This window comes from Megalopta genalis, chromosome 1 (assembly GCF_051020955.1).
Source record: "Megalopta genalis isolate 19385.01 chromosome 1, iyMegGena1_principal, whole genome shotgun sequence".
In the NCBI taxonomy this organism is placed as follows: Eukaryota; Metazoa; Arthropoda; class Insecta; order Hymenoptera; family Halictidae; genus Megalopta; species Megalopta genalis.
The window spans coordinates 16,233,906-16,253,538 of NC_135013.1; the positions used below are offsets into that span (position 1 = coordinate 16,233,906).

General features: G+C 42.2%; 1 protein-coding gene across 3 annotated transcripts; it reads right to left on the reverse strand.

Moving 5' to 3' along the window:
* Positions 1-594: 594 nt before the first annotated feature.
* Positions 595-12,871, reverse strand: LOC117222188 (uncharacterized). 3 transcript variants are annotated; one of them, XR_013033545.1, is made up of 3 exons: positions 12,021-12,871; positions 11,574-11,655; positions 595-2,547 (listed from the first exon to the last, which is right to left on the reverse strand). XR_013033545.1 is itself a non-coding variant. In XM_033473763.2 (3 exons), exons 2-3 carry the CDS (start codon positions 11,646-11,648, stop codon positions 4,754-4,756), a joined length of 4,881 nt encoding a protein of 1,626 aa, XP_033329654.2. In that variant the 5' UTR covers positions 11,649-11,655; positions 12,021-12,312; the 3' UTR covers positions 4,025-4,753. The 3 variants fall into 3 exon arrangements, 2 of the variants coding, with proteins under 2 accessions (XP_033329654.2, XP_076378525.1); XM_033473763.2 differs by lacking the exon at positions 595-2,547 and adding an exon at positions 4,025-9,559 and having other exon boundaries at positions 12,021-12,312; XM_076522410.1 differs by lacking the exons at positions 595-2,547; positions 11,574-11,655 and adding an exon at positions 4,025-9,559 and having other exon boundaries at positions 12,021-12,312.
* Positions 12,872-19,633: the final 6,762 nt, after the last annotated feature.

The following is a 19,633-nucleotide window of genomic DNA, read 5'->3' on the forward strand; positions in this document are numbered from 1 at the left end:
GTGATGAAAAATCGATCACGTACGACAATCGGAAGCGCCAAAGATCGTGGATAGAAGATGGTGTGCCGTCACAAGCGTTCGCGAATCCAGGATTGACGCTAAAAAAGGTGATGTTGTGTATATAGTGGGGCTGGAAGGGAATCGCCCACTATGAGGTACTTCCAGTTGGTCAGACGATTAATTCTCAACTCTACTGTGAACAAATGGAGAGATTACGCCACGCAATTGAAAAAAGAACGGCCCGAATTTCATAATAGGAAAAGTGTTGTCTTCCATCGCGACAACGCCCGACTACACATTTCTCTGACGACCCGTAAAAAATTGGGAGAGTTTCGTTGGGAAATTTTGATGCACCCACCGTATAGTCCAGACATAGCACCCTCCGACTATCACTTGTTCCGATCTCTACAGAACTCTCTCAATGGAATTAAACTGGCTTCAAAAGAAGCCTGTGAAAACCACTTGATTCAGTCTTTTAACCAGAAACCGCAGAAGTTCTTCATCGATGGCATCATGATTCTACTCGAAAAATGGCGAAACATTGTCGATAATAATGGAGCATATTTGGTTTAAATAAATTCATTTTCACAGTAAAAGAAATACAGTTGAATTTTATTAACAAAACGCCACGAACTTTTTCGCAGACCCAATATTATTGTAGTAAGTACGTATCCCTTACAGCAGAGCCGTTCAGCAGCTACGAGCAAGCGATTCAGCAGAGTAGGACCACATGGTTAGTGTCTACGGCACTAAATCCTATGCCGATCATCCGATGCTCATTCTATCTCACTCAATTTCAACGGAATCTATAGTCAATCTTTGTTAGCGTCTTCAACCAGTAACGTATCAAGGTGTATTTCCGAATGGCCCCTGTTGCCGATCGACATGAAATTTGGAGGTCTAAGGGAGGATTGGGAGTAGACTCTACATATGAAGTTTTAACTTCGGCAACTGATGCGTTTGGAAGATAGAGAATTTACTAAAGCCAGCGGGTCGCGCCGCCGACATGACGTTACGAACGTACGTTCTCCGTTCTCTCCAGCTACGGTATGCAAGTGTTGGTGCGGTAGTAGCAGGGCACGGAGAGGTAGTTACAGGCGCAGTGGGAATGACTCCCACTCCCAAGCGCCTCTCCTTGCCCAATTTCGCCTCTTGCAATTCATAAAAATTAGAAATAAAAAAAATAAAAACTGTTCAATTACTAGTGGAGACTAGTTTGATCAACAATGTTTTTCTAAGTTATACCAGTTTTATTTTGTTCTACATGTTTTACCTTCTTTTATTATAACTCTCAATTACCTAAATAGTTTCTAGTATTTTGTATTAAATTACTTTAATGATTACATTTATAATAGTTAGGTTATGTCTAGGTTAGATTTGGGTTAGAATAAATATTTAATAAATAAATAATTTTTGGTTAACATGTCAAAAACTAATAAAAACCCGAAGTTAAAATTTTATATTTGGCGTCCATACACCCCTCCCCCTTCCCTCAAAGCTGGTACTGATCGGCCAGAGGAGCCTTTCGGAAGAATATTCACCTTACTGGTAGGGAATCACACTGGGGGCTAAGGAGTTTACAGCGTTGTCCTCGAAGCTCTTGCTTAGAGCCCGCCGTTCGGTGTTTGCCCTGGGTTGAAAATCGCTGCCCGCGCGGTGAAGTTGTTGAACAGCTCTGCCTTACAGGACCATGCGAGTCGACCTATCCGTGGACTGCAGTGGAGTTAACGCAGATCCTCCTGGCAATGAAGCAAAATTAGAGGGAACGAGGGGAATACAGTTACCCCCTTCCTGGTAGTCACGACACGAGCCGCGGTTGTGTTCTGTAAGAGTTCCCGTGGCTCCCCCGCTACTCGCCAGCGCCCTAGGCCGCCGTGGGGGTTTTAGCGGGTCAAAACCCGCACTACCCCCGCCCCGCCCCTCGGGCGGGACGGGGGTGTCTGACCAGCAGATTTCCCCCACGTTAAACAAAAAAAAAAATAGTTACGACACTCAAAACGCAGACGCGCATGCAGACTCAACACGAATTGATTGGGGATCTCACCGCAAGGAGGTCGCGAATGACATACATGACACGATGATTGCAAGGTTGAAATTCTCGCCGCGTGTCATATCAATTCAATCAAATAAATCGCACGATTTATTTACTACTTATTATAAAAATGAAATGAATTTTAATGTATTATATACATGATTTTGTGGGAAGGTAACATTACATTACAGGATGTTATGGAAGAGAGTAGGCTACAATAGTTTGGATCTGTATCGCTGCTCGCTAGGCTGCGAGGTTGCTCGCCACCTAAAATAAGGAAGCAGCGTTATAGAAGAGGAAGGCTGGAAGAGGAATGAAGTTTACATCTGGCTTCACTGTTTCCAGACCTGAAGCACTTTTACGGCCTTGGAGGAAGAGTGGGAGAATTTCCTCTTCACATTCGACGCATGCGTGGCAGGGCAACGGCTCGATGCTAGGCTACTCGGCGAGCATCGTTTGTCCAGCAGCATAAGGGCGTCCCTCGTGTCCGCACTTTCCTGTTACTAGCCAGCAAACTGAAGTGGAGTAATACAGGGTGTCCAAAAAATGTCTCGCAATCCGGAAATGGCGGGTTCCTCAGGTCATTTGAAGCAACTTTTTCCTTTACGAAAATTTTCTCCGAGGAACCATTGATGAGTTATTAACGAAAAACAGTGACCAATAAGAATCGAGTACGGCTGACGCGAGGCGGCCCAGCCAAACAGCGCACGAAACCCAGTTCGGCTCATTGGCTCGGTTGCCTCGCGCCAGCCGAGCTCGCCTCTCATTGGTCACTGTTTTTCGTTAATAACTCGTTAATGATGCCTCGGAGAAAATTTTTGTAAAGGAAAAAGTTGCTTCAAATGACCTGAGGAACCCGCCACTTTCGGATATAACCCTGTAGAGAGGATTGTCCAACTGTGATGTGTAGGCCAGCTTTTTACTACACGGGAGGAGGGTGACTCACAGGAGAAGCGTGAGGACGCCCCTATGTTTCAGGCGCATCGCAATCTTGCTGATGCCCAGATCGCGACTGAGACCAACCCAGGGGACTCGTGGTAGAGATAGTACTGGAGATAGCATCCGTGACCCATGTTACTCTATTCGAATACGATACGTCGCATCAGATGGCGCTAATAGTCGTGTACAATGTAACATGGACTTTCATGGTAGTGCTCTCCCCACTACTACCCCCACCCATAGTCCACTGGGCCGGTTCCAGTCGCGATGTAGGCACACTGAACACCAGTTGTCCAAAACTATCTTAGTGAATGCTATAGTAGAAATTGTAGGATGTACTATTAGGAGCTGGAAGGAGTGGTCCTTACCAACAATGGTCTGATCGTTTTTACTCGTTTACGTTCCGGATCATTATTGGCTAAGTAAACAACGTAAAATACCAAGGAAGTCGGTCGCCCATCCAACCTAATCACCGCGTAACTTAACCAGTAATGATCGAGAATTTGAAAAGTGTAAGATATTCGGTGGAGCGTTCGATTCTCTTTGCTCCTCGCGTCGTTTAGTTCGTTGGTAAGATTACACATTCTTTCCAGCCCCCAATAGTACAAAGAAGCTATCAAACTTAGAAACTAGAAGGAATTAAAAGGAGTATGAAAGAATTAGGTTCGAGAAGCTGTTAACTTAGACATAAATGCTATCGGATGAAGAATGCGAGGTTGCCGGGTTGGAAAGTCCAGTTAGACGTGCATACAGAGACCAAAGCAAACATTATGGTTGGACAGTAACCAAACACAACTAGGATATTGAAAAAGATATGTGTAAAATTCACTATACTTACAATGAAACGTCGTATGTGCCTTTCCTTGTTACAGGAAAATAGAGGGTTATGTTTGATACAGAATGTTGGAGCAAGGAGAAACATATGAGAGACGATTGAATGAACATGGAAGATTCCGTAATATAACAAGACTTAGTTCAAGCAAATGTTCGTACATGATTCATCAAGCTACGCTGTAATCGTTTTCAGAGACAGATATTGAAGCATACGTAGCATTTGATAAAAAATAAGTGATAATTTATTTATAATGACAATGGTTATATCTCCGTTATACCAGGAGGAAGAGCATTCATCGAAGATTCTTCAGCACTCTTTACAATATTATAATTAGTTTCGATCGCATAATACATGTCATAAAATTGTGATTAATTGTATCATATCGAACAAATTTTATAATGGAGATAGTTTACTTACAATTCGAATTCGGGTTAACACACCATGATCTAGACTTTGATGCATCAAATTTACACACACCTTAAATAGTAAATCAATGGGACGAAGGTACAACTTGACAAACAAGTTGCTTACACTGATTCGATAACACATTGCACAAGATATAATACATGCATGCAACCAGATAGAAATGAAAGAAGAGAGGAAAGACACATTCACACTGTTCTGTCTAAAACGTGACCCTAGATTACAAACTATAAACAGCAATGAAGAATTTCCGAAATGTGCAAATATCATAATTGCCCAAATATTATGTTCGACCTAACAATTCCATATACATTTATGTATAAATTAGATTCGCTTGTGTAGAAAGATGATTTTAGACTTGATATAGCCATACAATGCTTAGGGTATCATCTAAACCACACTTGCCAAAACACGCAGTAAAGAAGCGTGAACGCTCGATAATGAACTAATCGAGTTAACGCAAGTTAATTCTTTTATTTTCAATTTTTTTTAAAAGTAAAACTTTTCACTTCGAACAGCCAGGTCTACATTATCTTGGTGAAATCTTCAGCTGGCGAGATCCTCAGCTTGTTATCACAATTAGCCCGATTTTGTTCAGGCATCGATACCGTTTTGTCATAGTTAACGATCGATGCGCGCTCGCTACAGCACAAAATATGAACCTCCTCGTCGTCTGGTTCTTCGATCTGTTTAACAGCATTCGCCTTTTTTTCCCAAATGACTTCCACCACATCGGTATCTTCCTCCGAGGGTTGAGCAGCAGCTTCCTCGTTGCATGTACGCGATTCGTTCAGATGTGTGTCATCTTCCTTGGCGGAGGTGATGCTATCGGTCGAACAGCCGACGTGCTCTGGCGAAGGCAGAGGCGGGTTGGCGACCGGCTTCTTAATTCCCTGACCGTGCTTATATTTCAAATGCGTCACGAACATCTCCAACGACGAACACCTCAGGTTACAGACCGGACAGGTCTCATACAAAGCCTGCACGCTTGCATCTTCGATCTGTACCTCCTGCTCGCTCGCATCCGCCAGCCAATTGCTCGTTGACGAGGACTTTTCCTGACTGTCGCTACATTCGTTCAGGGAACTGGTTGCATCGACAGGCTCGCTATTCGCAGGGGGAATCGACTTGTCTGCTGGAGTGCGTGCTCCAGGCGACGGTGTGTCGCGTTTCTCGTCACATAGTAGCTCGACAGCGCCTTCGGGATCGTTCTGAACCAGCATAGGATGAAGAACCTCGTTCTTCCACATGTTTCTTCCGTGCAAATGAATGATATGCTGGTATCTGGCCACCGCGTTGCCGAATCTGTCGTCGCACCCGGGACACGTGTACTTCAGACGCCCGATGCCAGCAGCATGTCTCTTCAAGTGTTGCTTCAGCAGCTTCAGGAACAGGAATTTCCTACCGCACTGCTCGCAGACATGGTCCCCCGCGTCCGTGTAGTGCGCTTTGTGATAGAACAGCGCCCTCTCGGAATTAAACGTCACCATACAGTCGACACACATCGTGAACTTCTTCCTTGATCGAGCGTTCGAAACCGACTTAGACTCGACGGCATTTTGTTCGACGTGTTGCGCGTTCTGAACATCATTGTTCACCGGTTTCTCGATCTCCGTGTTCGAGTGGAAGTGCATCACATGCATCCAGACATTCGTCTCATTTTCGAATCCTTCACGACATACGGGGCAGTGATATTCGGACAGAATGAAGTTCAAATTCGAGTGTTTTAATTTGTGGACCTCCAGGCGATACAGCTCCGGGAAACGACGTTTGCAAATTAGGCAATTGTACAAGAATTTAGGTTCGCTCGAGTATTCCAGGGAATGATAATTCAATTTTTCATAGCTCTCGAACTTTGCGCCACAAATGGTGCAGGAGAAAACGTCTGTAGCGCCTTCGGCTGCTTCAGCAGTTTCGTTCGCGATCGTTTGGTTCGTGCTGTCACGATGAGGATCGCTGATCCTCGGGTGAAAGTGTGCTTCGTGAGACTTCAGTTCTGTACTGTCGCGGAACGCTTCCTCGCAGTAGCGACAGTTGTAACAATTGGCGAAGTTGGAGCGGCCGTGGGACGAGCTCTCGTGCTTGCTGAGAATGTCGTTTGTAAGGCATCTTCTGGCACAGTAACTGCATAGGTAATCGCCGTCATTGGTGTACTCCAGCTTGTGTCGACGCAGCTCTTCTTCGACCGCGAAACTCGCGTGGCAAATGTCGCAGTTGTATTTCGGAATCGGTCCGTTCGTCGATACCGCGTTCACGGCCGCTATCACGTAGGTATGATCCCGCAGCTCCTGCGGAGATCCGACACGCGACACCGAATGCACGTGGGATTTATGAGCATGGTACTGTGACTCCAGGGTGAAGCCCTCGTCGCAGACGTCGCACGTGAACTTGTACTGTCTCTTCATATCTTCCGTGTTGTGCTCGAATTTAATGTGATTGTGCAGCGTGTACATCCCGTGGAAGATACTGCCGCAGAACGTGCAGGTGAATATTTGACCCTTGTAGTAGAACATATTGTGCTGGGTGAACCGTTCGCTGGACTCGAACACCAGATTGCACACGCTGCACACTTTGCTCACCTCCCAGTCTTGGTTGGTGTCCAAATACGAGCTGGGAATGATGGATGTCTGACCAGCATGGAAGTGTCCCGTGTGAATGAGAACGCTGATCTTCTTCGAGAAGCCCTGGGTGCAGAACGTGCAGAAGTACTTGAACTCTCGAAGAGTGTCGACCGCGTGAGTGTCTCGACGATGATTCCGGAGTAATCTCTCGCTGGTGAACGCGGTGTTGCAGTTCTTGCAGACGTACGTGGCGACTTTGGAGTAGGTCCGTTCGTGCATGCATAATTTTTGAAACGTTTTGAAGTACGTGTTGCAAATGGTGCAGGAGAATTTCTTCTCGTCCGCGTCGGAATGGTTTGTGTTGTATCCCCTCGCTAAAGCGACGCCCCTCAGCAACCTCATCGGTCGTATCACTGTCGCCGATTTTGTCTTATAAGGACGATCGTTGATCGCGGCTAACTTAGGCCGTGGAGCGTTGTCCAATGCTCGTTCCGCTGTCGGAGTTCTCTCGGGATTACGCACTTTTTGCGACTGCTTGTTTCTCGCCCTCATTTTATTACACTGTGTTCGGTGCTCCCGCAAACGGGACTTCAACCAAAATCGCTTGCCGCAAGCCTTGCACGAGTACTCCTTATCGGAGGTCCTACACTTGGCCAATTTCTTGTTGCGTTGCCCGTCGCGCTTCGGTAGGAATACTTGGATGCAGTGCAGCAAGAGGTGCTGCTTCAATATCGTCGGTGATGAGAACTTCTCGAAACACACGCAGCACTGGGCGCGCTTGAAACCGGCGTGCCTCTTCATGTAGTGTTTCTGCAATTCAATTTTCGTTTTGTACATAACGCCGCATATGCTCGATATGTAGAACACGTGTTGTAGCTCCAAATGTTCGCGTAAATATTTCTTCGAGGAGAAACATTTCTTGCAAACTTTACACCGAAACAGCGTACGCGAGTTGGCTTTCGCTGTCTCATCGCAGGGTGCATTGGACATTTCTGATGTCTGGACCGATTCGTTAACTTCCACTGTTATGGGCTCGTTCGGTTTGGCTAGCGGAATGTTTAATCTCTTTAACATCATATTCTTTCTCCACATTTCTGCAATATCTTCGTCCTCTCCCACCGAGAACCGAGTGACGTCAGCAGTTCCTGCCTTAGCGGCCATGTCGCATCTAACTAAGTTAAGTTTGAAGTCTTTGCATTTGAATTTGGCCCACAGTTCCTCGTCCGTCAATTTATGCTGAGGCTTTTTTCTAATCTTCCTAGCCGGCCGTCTTTTAAATCTAATTCTGTTACGAGGTCTTCTCGCGGACGTCGTATTTAAATTATTCGACGGTTGCTCGATGTTGCTTCTTGTCGCGCGTCGCAGATTGTAATTTTGTAACGCGAAATCGCTGAATTCATCTTCCACTTCGACCTTTACTTTCGTATTGAAAATGTGCTGCATCATGTCGGAATCTATGTGTATTTTCACAAATGGTTTGCTTTTCCCTGCAGTGTTGCCATTTGGCGTAGATCTTTCGTCGTTAATCGACGTTCCCTCATTTGTACCAACTTTCTCCGCTACCGTCCCACTTCGACTAATTGCCATTTTCTTTCGGGCGTATTCTTGAAGATCAGGTGACTTAGGTATGCTTTTCAATTGTCTAGGTACGCTACTTTTCGGTGTTTCCACATGAAAATCAATATTCTGTGTCAGGGATCCATTTTGTTTAGGTATCGCCTTTTGCGGAGTTTCTTTTGCAGCATCAACTTTCTGCGGAAAAATATCTTCTGTTATCTTAGTGATCCCTATAAGAAACTCGGTCATAGTCGTTTGTCTCATTCTTTTGGTGGGAGGACAGGCTTCATTATTTTCTTTCTGTTGTACAGGACTTCTTGCGTGACTATCAGTGCCCTCTGTGAATGGGAATTCACTGGCTTTATCAGTTTCACTGGTTTTACTAGTTTCTCCGGTTTTACTGGTTTCTCCGATTTTACTAGTTTCTCTGGTTTTACTAGTTTCTCTTGCTTTACTAGTTTCTCTGGTTTTACTAGTTCCACTGGTTTTGCTGGTTTCTCTGCTTCTCGCATTTTCACTAATTTCACCATTTTCCCTCATTTTATCAGCCCTTTTAATTTCTTTAATTTTGCTACGTTCACCAGTTTTACTACGATCATTAGATTCCTTTGCGGAACAAGGTAATAATTCATTGTGTTTATGGAACACGTGACACTGTAAATACGATTTCTTCGAGTATCTCGCATTACAGAAACGGCAGCAAAATGCCACGTTTCCGGAGCGACAATACCTTTTGCATCTACTCATCCAAATGCGATCCTTCAAGAAACGAGGTGATTTACATTGTGAAAGACATTTATTACAAGTAGGCTCGACCGCCTCGGTGTGATAGTCCGAATGATTCTTTAATGTTCTGAGCGACTTAAAGTTTAAAAAACACACGGCACATTCCAATCGTCCTTTGATCGGTTCCGGAGACTTAAATCTAACGCACTTCTTCTTCGGCACTTCCAAATCCTCGAACGGAGAACCTTTACGCTTTAGCGTATTCATAACGTCCGCGTCTGATATATTTGTATCAGCACGGTCTTTAGATAATACAAGCTTATTCTCTTTGTTATTTACATTGCCCAGTAGTTGCGTCCTCTGAACAATTGTTTCACCTGTTATGGCAGTTTTTGCATTGGTATTTGCCAGTGGAAAAGTACCGTCCTGACAATTGTCATCCGTGTCACGTGGCTCTTGTTTAATCTGCAGCTCAGCTGTAACATGCTGAAAGCAAATGTACAAACGGTGTTGAACAACCTAACACGCAATTCTCGAAAGGCTCTATAGTACGAAGAATTATTAGTCTTTCTAAAAGACCTATTGATACAATCCACGGTTTCGAAATTTGTCTTGGTAGACATTGTTCTGGACATTTGTCGGTGATCCCACAATACGTCCCGAAAGGAGTTCTTATCTTTGATCGCTAAGACCGATCCCTTTCCTACCTAGCGATTGGACGCAACGAGCAAAAACGGATGTGGACTTTTTTAGCCATATCTGGTCAGCTACCAAAGGAGGAAATTCAGCGAATATTTTCCGTTTATCTAATGTCAATAAAGAACAAATCTAGTCTCATTGTAGCCTTTATTTTGAATGAGATTCTTTCGCGAAACCAATTTCACGAAATGATAGGGACAGAGATGGTTAGCTAACGCGATACTACTACGCGTACCCGAGGATAAGGCTTTGCTTCTCGTGATTCTAATTTCTACATTAGTGAATGTATTATTCAATGTTGAACAGAATGACAAAGATATAGGAATAAATGTGTGTAAATTCCATTACCGATACCTAGAACTATGGCTGAAGCTGTCATTTTCTAGATCATCGTTGTACTATTACCTCCTGTTCACACAATGATGATCTAGAAAATTGTACTATTACCTCCTGTTCAATGATGATCTAGAAAATTGTACTATTACCTCCTGTTCAATGATGATCTAGAAAATTGTACTATTACCTCCTGTTCAATGATGATCTAGAAAATGACAGCTTCAGCCATAGTTCTAGGTATCAGTAATGTAATTTACACACCTTTATTCCTATATTTATTCCTATTTGTCATTCTGTTCAACATTGAAGTAGTATCTTACTGAAATCTTGCGAACTGTTCAGGTAACTCTAGATACCCTAGCTCAGAGCTGGGCAACTGATTGGTTATGAGCTACCCCCTCCATAAAGCATGGAGTCCTCCTCACTTGCTGCCAATAGTACGTTAGGTCGAATTAATGGAACCGTAGTAAAAGATCGTCTTTATCTTTTGAATCGAACCGAGGCCTAAGACGTAACCATCCTCGCAATGTGGGTACCTATCGCCTTCCCGTTATAATGACCGCAGATTGGATAGAAAAATACCTAACTTATACTTAAGAAGTAACAATCAGTTACCCAGCCAGTTTGGGAGCCTGGCATCAACTGCAAGACAGGAGCTATGCTCAGTTATGTTCGGGGTTATGTTCAGCTATTTGCTGGGAGCCCAACCCACGGCTTTTAGTCCGCGTACAAAACGATGCGCATGACAGATTTGCAACAGTTGGTAAACGGACAGTGGGTAAACCGACAGTCGATAAGTAGGTGAACTACTTTAGGTATATGGAGGAGATGGACGTTATGGCACACTATGACATATGGTCATCTGTATTCTTAATTACTACTATTTATGAATGTAGTAATATTTCATCAATCATGTAGTTTAATCGTTTCATAAGTACTCTGCTCTATCATTGTTTATGCAGTTTTTATCTCCTGATAAGTTAACGAAAGTATGACATAATACTTATTGATTCAGCTAGTAACATGTATTATAACAAAGGAACACGTAACAAGAAAATAAGTATAAAACATATACACGATGATATAGTGGAATACACATTAAAATTAACATATATTTCACATGTCCATGTATGGTATAAAATTATTTAATACAATTTAGTACGATATTTATTTTGGAGTCGTAATCGAAACAGCATGATGTAATACAACATTGCTTATATTACTCTAGATATTCGAATCGTTGCAACGATATATTCTAAATTATGAATGCGTTTGGAAAGAATAATATTCATGTTTACGCAACAGAGGTTTATACAACATATCGATGTATTACATTGCACGTTTTATGTGAAAACAATTATGGAGAACATGTGACAGTTATGAAACAATACAAATGAAATAGACATAAAATAATAACATAAATAATATAAAGTGTAAAGAAATAATATGGATATATGGTACTCACATTCAGCTTCTCATAGAAGGACACATTCGTCAGGATAGATTCGACTGGGCGTTCGTATACATAAACTCGAGCCATTTTCTTTCTGAGAAATCATATTTATATAAAAAGTTTGCTGAAGCGCAAAAGAAAAGAGTTTAGTTATACTAACACTTAACTTCACTATTTCAAATCGTATTAAAGAACAGATAATGTTTGCTACTTTCAAATTATCGTACAAGTCTGCGTGTGAGACTAAATCCACTAATAGGAATAATCATTTTAAATAATTACACAAATTTGAATATATTCGTTAAACCATTATGTACGATGATAATGCAGAATCATCACTCAATCACTCAAAAACTTCATGATAACAAAATGACCATGGTGATGTCTACAGGTTAAAATACGACAGATGTCCAATGATCTCTATATACGATAATTATATAATGTTATTAAAATACGTACAATAGAAAATGGGACGTCGGCTGACTACAGAATCACTTCGGCATATCTGGAGTTAAAATGGCGAGCTCGCGTCCGGCATATCACTTTATACGCGTACACGTTCAAGCAGGTTATATTAGCACCTAGTCATACGACACGTCACATCACAGCGTCCCCACGAATCGACACCGACGCGACCCTCAGAGTCACACTTGCACAGACTCCAGACAAAAGTTTTGAATATCGTATCTAAATTTGAATCTTGAATAGTACATTCTCCAATCCAACGCAGTTACATCAGATAAACGTTACAAATTCGGTTAACATTATAAAAACTAAAAAAGGGGCGGTGCAGTTTCGTAAGGTAGATAATTTACCAACGGAGAAATTATTCTACGAACTTAGCTGGAACGGACTATATTTGCAAAGTCTAATCTTGAACGGACTATATCAGGATAGCGGACCCTACAGTCCAATCAACAAGACAAGCCAGTAAATTAGAAAACTTGCGTAAAGTTCACGTGATCAGAACCAGCGACTGAAGTTATTGGCTATTGAATACAGAGCTCACGACCACAGACTTTTGGTTATCCTTTGTCGAAGGCCCCTTTACAAAGCCTGGCAGGCAGCAATATGCAAGAGATCGGTATAGTGTGGACCGATCCTGCGTTGATCGCGTGAACTTGTTCACATTTGCTGACTCGACTCGTTCGTTCGGACTATACAATCTAAATCGAACGGTCAGCTCGTGAAAGTACCTACATTTTGACGCATGCGGACTCGGTTGACGAAACTCAAGCGCGGCGCAAAGCCAACACTACGCTAAGAATTCGTCCGTTGTATACGCTCTCTGATTGGTCAGCGTTTTTCGTTAATAACTCATTAACAAAGCCACAAACAACATTTTCGCTAAGGAAAATGTTATTTCAAATCACCTCAGGAATCGCTTTCTATACCTTTTACATCCTATATACCATATTTCTATAGTACGTACCATAAACAGTATTTCAACTCACAGCTAAAGTGAAATATACATGTAGATACAGCAGTCTGTAATTGAACAGTACATTTTTCAAGTCCGCAATGAAAATCCTCTTAACAGGTTAAACGCGGCATCAATCCCTTGGAGCTGACAGTGGACTTTTCGTTTCGGCGGCGTCAGTTCCCAAAGACTGACAGCGACAGTATCAAACTTAAAAAATAATGCCAGCCTGCCGCCACAACGGAAAGCCCAGCAAAATCGGCTCCGTGCTTAACGTGTTAAGGGATAATTTAAAAGCTGATTCGATGTATGTATATAAGAGAGGTCCATATGGAGATCAAGGTGGACCTTGGACTAGATTTGAACCAAAAATTGAAACTATCTATTTATTTCGTGGCGAATCTGAAGAATGAATTCTTTAAACCACTCGATCCTCTCTCACATAATTGAATGCAACAATTCGAAACGATCTACAGTGAGAACGTCACTGGTTATTCATTCATCTTTATAGAAATTCGACGATTAAGATTCCAACGAATACAAACTGTGAGTAATGTAAAATATCGTTTAAGTATTCCCGCGAATTATATATTGCCGACCGAAGAAATAGGAGATAGGGATGTTGAAAAGAGCTAGAGGACTTCGGCCATCTCATTTAGTTTTCACAGGCGTAAATTAAAATAAATTTGGTTGTATAGCAGTTTTGTACTGATAAGGAAAGGTTCCCAGTGTTGGCGCTCACTTTCTGATGAGATTTGGCATAGTGATAGAGCTTGTAAAGCTGAATCCAATGATATCCGGTTTTAGGGGCAGATGGCTTATAGTTTTTGAGATAATTAATGTTAAAGTTGCTGAGAAAAGACCAGAAAGGCGCGCTGGCTTGCGCAGCGAGGCGCCGCGCGGCAGAAAGTGGGGGGTGCCACGCACGTCGTGATCAGGGAAGCCCGCCTTATTGCAATGCTCGGGACACCCCCACTTCTTGCCACGCGGCGCTTCGCTACGCAAACCAGCGCGCCTTTCTGGCCTTTTCTCAGCAACTTTAACATTAATTATCTCAAAAACTATAAGCCATCTGCCCCTAAAACCGGGTATCATTGGATTCAGCTTTACAAGCTCTATCACTATGCCAAATCTCATCAGAAAGTGAGCGTCAACATCGCGCCTTTCTGAGCATTGCAACTATTCCCGAACATTGAAATAAGGCGGACTTCCCTGATCGCGTTGTGCGTGGCACCTCCCACTTCCTGCCGCACAGCACCTCGCTGCGCAAGTCAGCGCGCTTTTTGGCCTTTTATCAACAACTTTAACATTAATTATTTCAAAAATTATAAGCTGCCTGCCCCCGAAACCGGGTATCATTGGATTCAGTTTTACAAGCTCACTGTACCAAAACTCATCAAAAAGTGGGCATCAACCCTGGGTACCTTCCCTCGTGAGAACAAAAACAGCATCTAGACACCATGCCATGTAAAATTCACTTTGAGTTCTACGTTTAACCCTACCGCGGTTGCGTAACGGTATGTGGCAACAAACGCTATGGATCGCACTGGTTTGAGATCCGTTTTAAACGAGGATCGAACAATTAGCGACAGAATATTTAATCATCCCCGAATATTGGAATTCCAGCCGAGAAAAGGGCACGACGTAGTCGAAATAACGCGGTAAAGGGTCACAGCATTAACGAAGCTTCTTTAATTGCTGGAATCCAGGATCGATCGGACGAAGGAATAATTGGCAAACCCGAAGATAAGAACGCAGATAAAACGAGCGTCAGCTAAGGAAAAACGAAGATAGGGGATAAAATAGAGCATCCACTTCCTCGTTGAGCGACGTGGAAACTTCCGTGGTGGACTGTCCAAGTTTTCTAAGTAATTAAAACCACTTAACACGTTTTCGCCTAACTTTCTGGTACCACAGGAAGAAATCGGTTTTAAATCGTTCACCGACGAAAGTGCCGCAATCGCGGCGCAATCATCGCGCTTCTGACTACTTTTAACTACAACATTTGAATATGTTCCACAACATTTGAATATGATTTCTGCACAGCGTCCCGTTGGATCGTGTAGCGGGTCCTTCTCAGGAAGCTCCATAATGCTGGGGCGCAACCTACTTGCGTTCCGATCGATGTTCCTCACGTTGTACATTCAAATTTCGGTGGGACTCTAATCTCTAGAGAATACTCGGGCATTCGACGTTATCCTTACTTGCTGGAAATCGTATTATCCCAACCGTAGAGTGCCGCGTTAGCCGGTGCTAGGCGGCTACTTGAAACGAACCCTGCCGGCGTGATGTACATAGACGATGTCAGAACGATTACGTAACAGTCATAACCCGACGGACACTCAAAATGTTAACCAGTATTACATTTAATTTAGTGGCATTCTTCCGGTGTCCCGTCGACGGTAGAAAACGCGTCTTAATTACATAACAACACGGATGAATATCCGGTCTGCCTGGATGTAAGACTGGGCAGGTTCATCGATGGAATAACTGCTTAGTTTCAGAATGTGAGCCGTTTATTTTGAAAGTGGCATAAGTCACTTTACCGTAATGAAAAGTGGTGATTTTTTAATGTTTATACGTAATTATTGTAGTGTCGTAATTTAGTGGGTACGTTTAGGACGAGGAGGAGTGTTAGGCTTAGGAGACCGTAGTTTTAAGACTTTGTATATATGGTAGGCAATAGAAGAGAAACGTTGGCGAAGGCCGGGTCACATGAAAAAAAACCCTTGGCGACGAAGAGCCGGCGGATGCGATTGTCACGTTTTTGGAAAAGGCAGGCAGTGTGTCGAAGGAGCGTGTTTGGAGTGGACAGAGTGTGTTCGAGAGTCGTCGAGTGAGGAGCGTTGCGAGTTGTAGAATTAAGTGAAGTAGTTGTAATCCTAGTTGTAGATACGGTACGCGATATTTCCTGTTTTCATCACGTTTAGTTCTTTCCTAATCAATACATATTCTGTATTGTTTAAATATTGAACAATTTCTACATTATTTATACTGAGAAAAACATCAGTATCCTGAGATAACAAATACAAGTAAATCTTCTCGAAAGATAGCATTCATATTTTTAAACGTGTTAAAACGCAAACCTTTAAATATATCGACTTAAAAACATAGTGACTTATGCCACTTTCAAAATAAACGGCTCGTGTAGCAAACGTTTAAATACATGTTTACAATAACCACTTCGATCGGTACTATTTTCAACAAAGAATATGTCCAAATATTGTCGAACCACGATTTTGAATCCAATAGAGATATTTTCGACAGATGCGAATTTATGTAAAGCCAAAAAATGAGACAGCAGAAATATTATATATATTCTGTTGGTATGTACAACGATACTCACACACATAAACACACACACACACACACACACACACACACACACACACACACACACACACACATATGTCTACAGGGGCAATAAATAAAGGTACAAACCCGAGCTTCATAAATGCAGGTACAAGCTCGATCTTCTGAAGGAATAGTATAAAAGGACTGCACGTTCCAGTGCGAGACGCTACTTTCCATAGAACTACAGAGGCGTTCGCCAGCCTAGAAGACGATCAGTCAGACAGTATCTCCGCGACTTCACATAGAGTTACTCTTCTTCACACAAAGTACATTTTATATCCGCTAGGTACTTTGTTAAACACTGTATCATATTTGTATTGCATTATTAGCAAATAAACAATTACAAATTCCAACATATTCTATTCTATATTACATATATTATATTCTTCTTTCGAGAAATATTCCAATAGTTACTATTTCTCAGAATAAGTAGCCTAACAGAGTCCGAAAATGGAACAGCGTCTCTAAGTACAATGGCCGACACTGTAGGTAGGCTATCCTAATATTCCAGGAGGCGCACGGTTTTGCGAATCGTGATTCCTTATCGTCGGGGCAACAGCTTCGATCCGTGGCAGAGTGCGGCGATCCCTTAGGCGCCGGATTAATGTAAGGAGCGGAATAAGATGGATGGAGCATAATAACGACACCGATAAGGTGGTTATGTCACCGGTGGGACGGGATATCTCGCGTTATTGACGCTGCCTCGAGATGGATTTCCGTGTTATTAGGCGGAGGAATCTGTTCCCGGATACGGCAACCGCGGATTCCGATGTCGCACGAACGATCCCGACGCGGGCTCTCCCCTCGGGGGAAAAAAATTAATATCCTCTCGACGGGAGTGCGCCCGATGGCCAATCAAACTGAACAGAGGGAAAGGGATTAGTTTCCGCTTTCCAATGCAGAGACGCCGGAAGTCGATTCAGCCCTCGCGCAGTATTCGCATCGCTGTTTCGCCTTAAATCCGAAACTCTTCGCGGAAACCGATCCATGCAACGGACAACTCTATTCTTCTTTCGAACGAGCTACCTTAGGTTTTTGATTATAAACCTGTCGAGGATCAAGTTAGCTCGAGTAATGTAATTTCGTATGGTAAATCGAGCTCCGCGCAGGCTCGATTTGTCGCGAAAGGGACTTTCCTGTATCCGACGCAGCTGCCGCTCGCGCAACACACAACGTGCAATGCGAATATCGATCAGCCTCGGAAAAAAAAAATTAAAATATTTAAAATATTATCCTGACATAATACAAATAATAAAAATAAAATAATAAAAATTTAAAATATTATCCTGTAAGTGTGAATACCGAGCGGTCAGCTTTTTTTTTGATTTACGGAAATAACATAGAAACAGAACGCCGCACCAGGACGGATGCATAGGAAAGCCGAGAAAGATGCGTTTACAATTTCGTATCGGTCGGTTGATTCAGTGATCAAAGCTACCCGTGACATCTGTACATCACTAAACAGAGCCTTTAGCAATCGACGCGATGTTGTCAATTTCTGAAACGATCAGGTGATTTCAATCGAGCTCGAGCCACGCTTCGTAGGCTGAACGAGAATATAGCGCTGCCGTGTATAGCGGTGTCAATATTGAATGATTCCGGGCGCAAATATGTAGATCAAGCCGAGCGTGATAGAGGACACTGGCGTTTTTCTTTTTTTTGCAAAATATCTTCTTGCATGCTCGGCTCTTCGGTGTTCATCTTTCCCTTTTCCCCATTTACGGTGCTTGAAACTGCGAATTTCCCGCTTCCCGTCAACCGTGACGAAATATGCAGCGTAGCGTTCCTCTTGTTCGATGCACCGGTTTCAAGAAAATATGCATTTTTCAATCTCCGGCACTCGAACTAATTCAAAAGCCACAGCGAAACCGGCAAAGTGAAGCATACTGAAGCATAAATTAATATTATATTAATTAATATTATAAACATAAATTAATTATAATTATTTATATTTATAATTATTATTTATATATTAATATATAATTATTTATATTTATAATTATTATTTATATATTTATATATAATTATTTATATTTATAATTATTATTTATGTATTTATATATAATTATTTATAATTATTATATTTATTTTAATATCTTAATAATTATAAGCATTAATAGCATAAATTAATATTAACCAGATTTTCACGATCCACTGTTCATGCACAGATTTGTCAATATGAATTTTACTAACGATAGATTCCGTGGAAGTTTCTCTTCGACGAATTTTAATAAATGAAATTGGAAAACTTAGGAACTCAGGAGCTAAGAAAGTTATTTTGAATATAGCATTATCGAATATAAATGATGCGATTCTTCGAATATTCGACGTTAAAAACTATGGCACATTAATTAATTAGGAACCAATTAACAATTGCTTTTTGAAGTAATCGTAATCGTAATCGTATTCGTCGCGTTCTGCCGTGTGCCCTACGAGCGCATCGAAGTGCTGGCCAAAACGTTACGAGTCTTCTTTCCAATTTGGCTGTTTCGCTCGACCAGCTCTACGCTCACCAATCGTCCTAGCAACGTCGCAATGTTTATACCACGACGCTCATGTACGCACGCACACGTACGTCGCGTGGGATTAACGCGCGGAAGTCCGTGAGCACCGATCGTCTATTGTGATTTCAGAGGTCGTTCCAAAATTGCTAACCTTCGCGCGGCTCCTACAATAACTGTTAGAAAACAGTTTCTTTTCCTAGAGGAACCTTCTAGAACTCTGTTGTCTGTTTTACTATCTGATGTTTAAACAAAATTAACTAACACAGCTCGAGATCAAGAAAAACTTCCGAAGCGTAAATATTAACTAATCCACTTACACGTGGATGTTATACATATACTCTCCATACTTACAAAAATTGTTTTCAGAATTTATTTTCTATATTTATCAAAGATATCAATCAAAATTAATTAGAAGTTATTGCTTAATAAATGCAAAAAATGTTTAATCACCTAAAGTTAAGAATGATTATTTTTTAAATATTGTTAGTGAAAATTTCATTGTAATACCTCCAATGGCTCGAAAGTTATAAGAAATTATTGAGCAGCTATACATCTCTAGATAATACCATGTATGTAACGAAACCTGTACAGCAGATACCGACCTGCGGTCGGTAACGATGAGCGCGACACGGAAATATATTTAACCCTTAGCGGACGACGACTTTTTCGGCCGAGTCAGGTAGCAGAACGAAGATAACGAAGTCTAACATAAACACCGATTGTCGCCTCTCATTCGCCATTCGTCCTGCCGTGCGAAACGCCGTGGCGACCGAGAGTCGCCTCTCGTCCGCTAA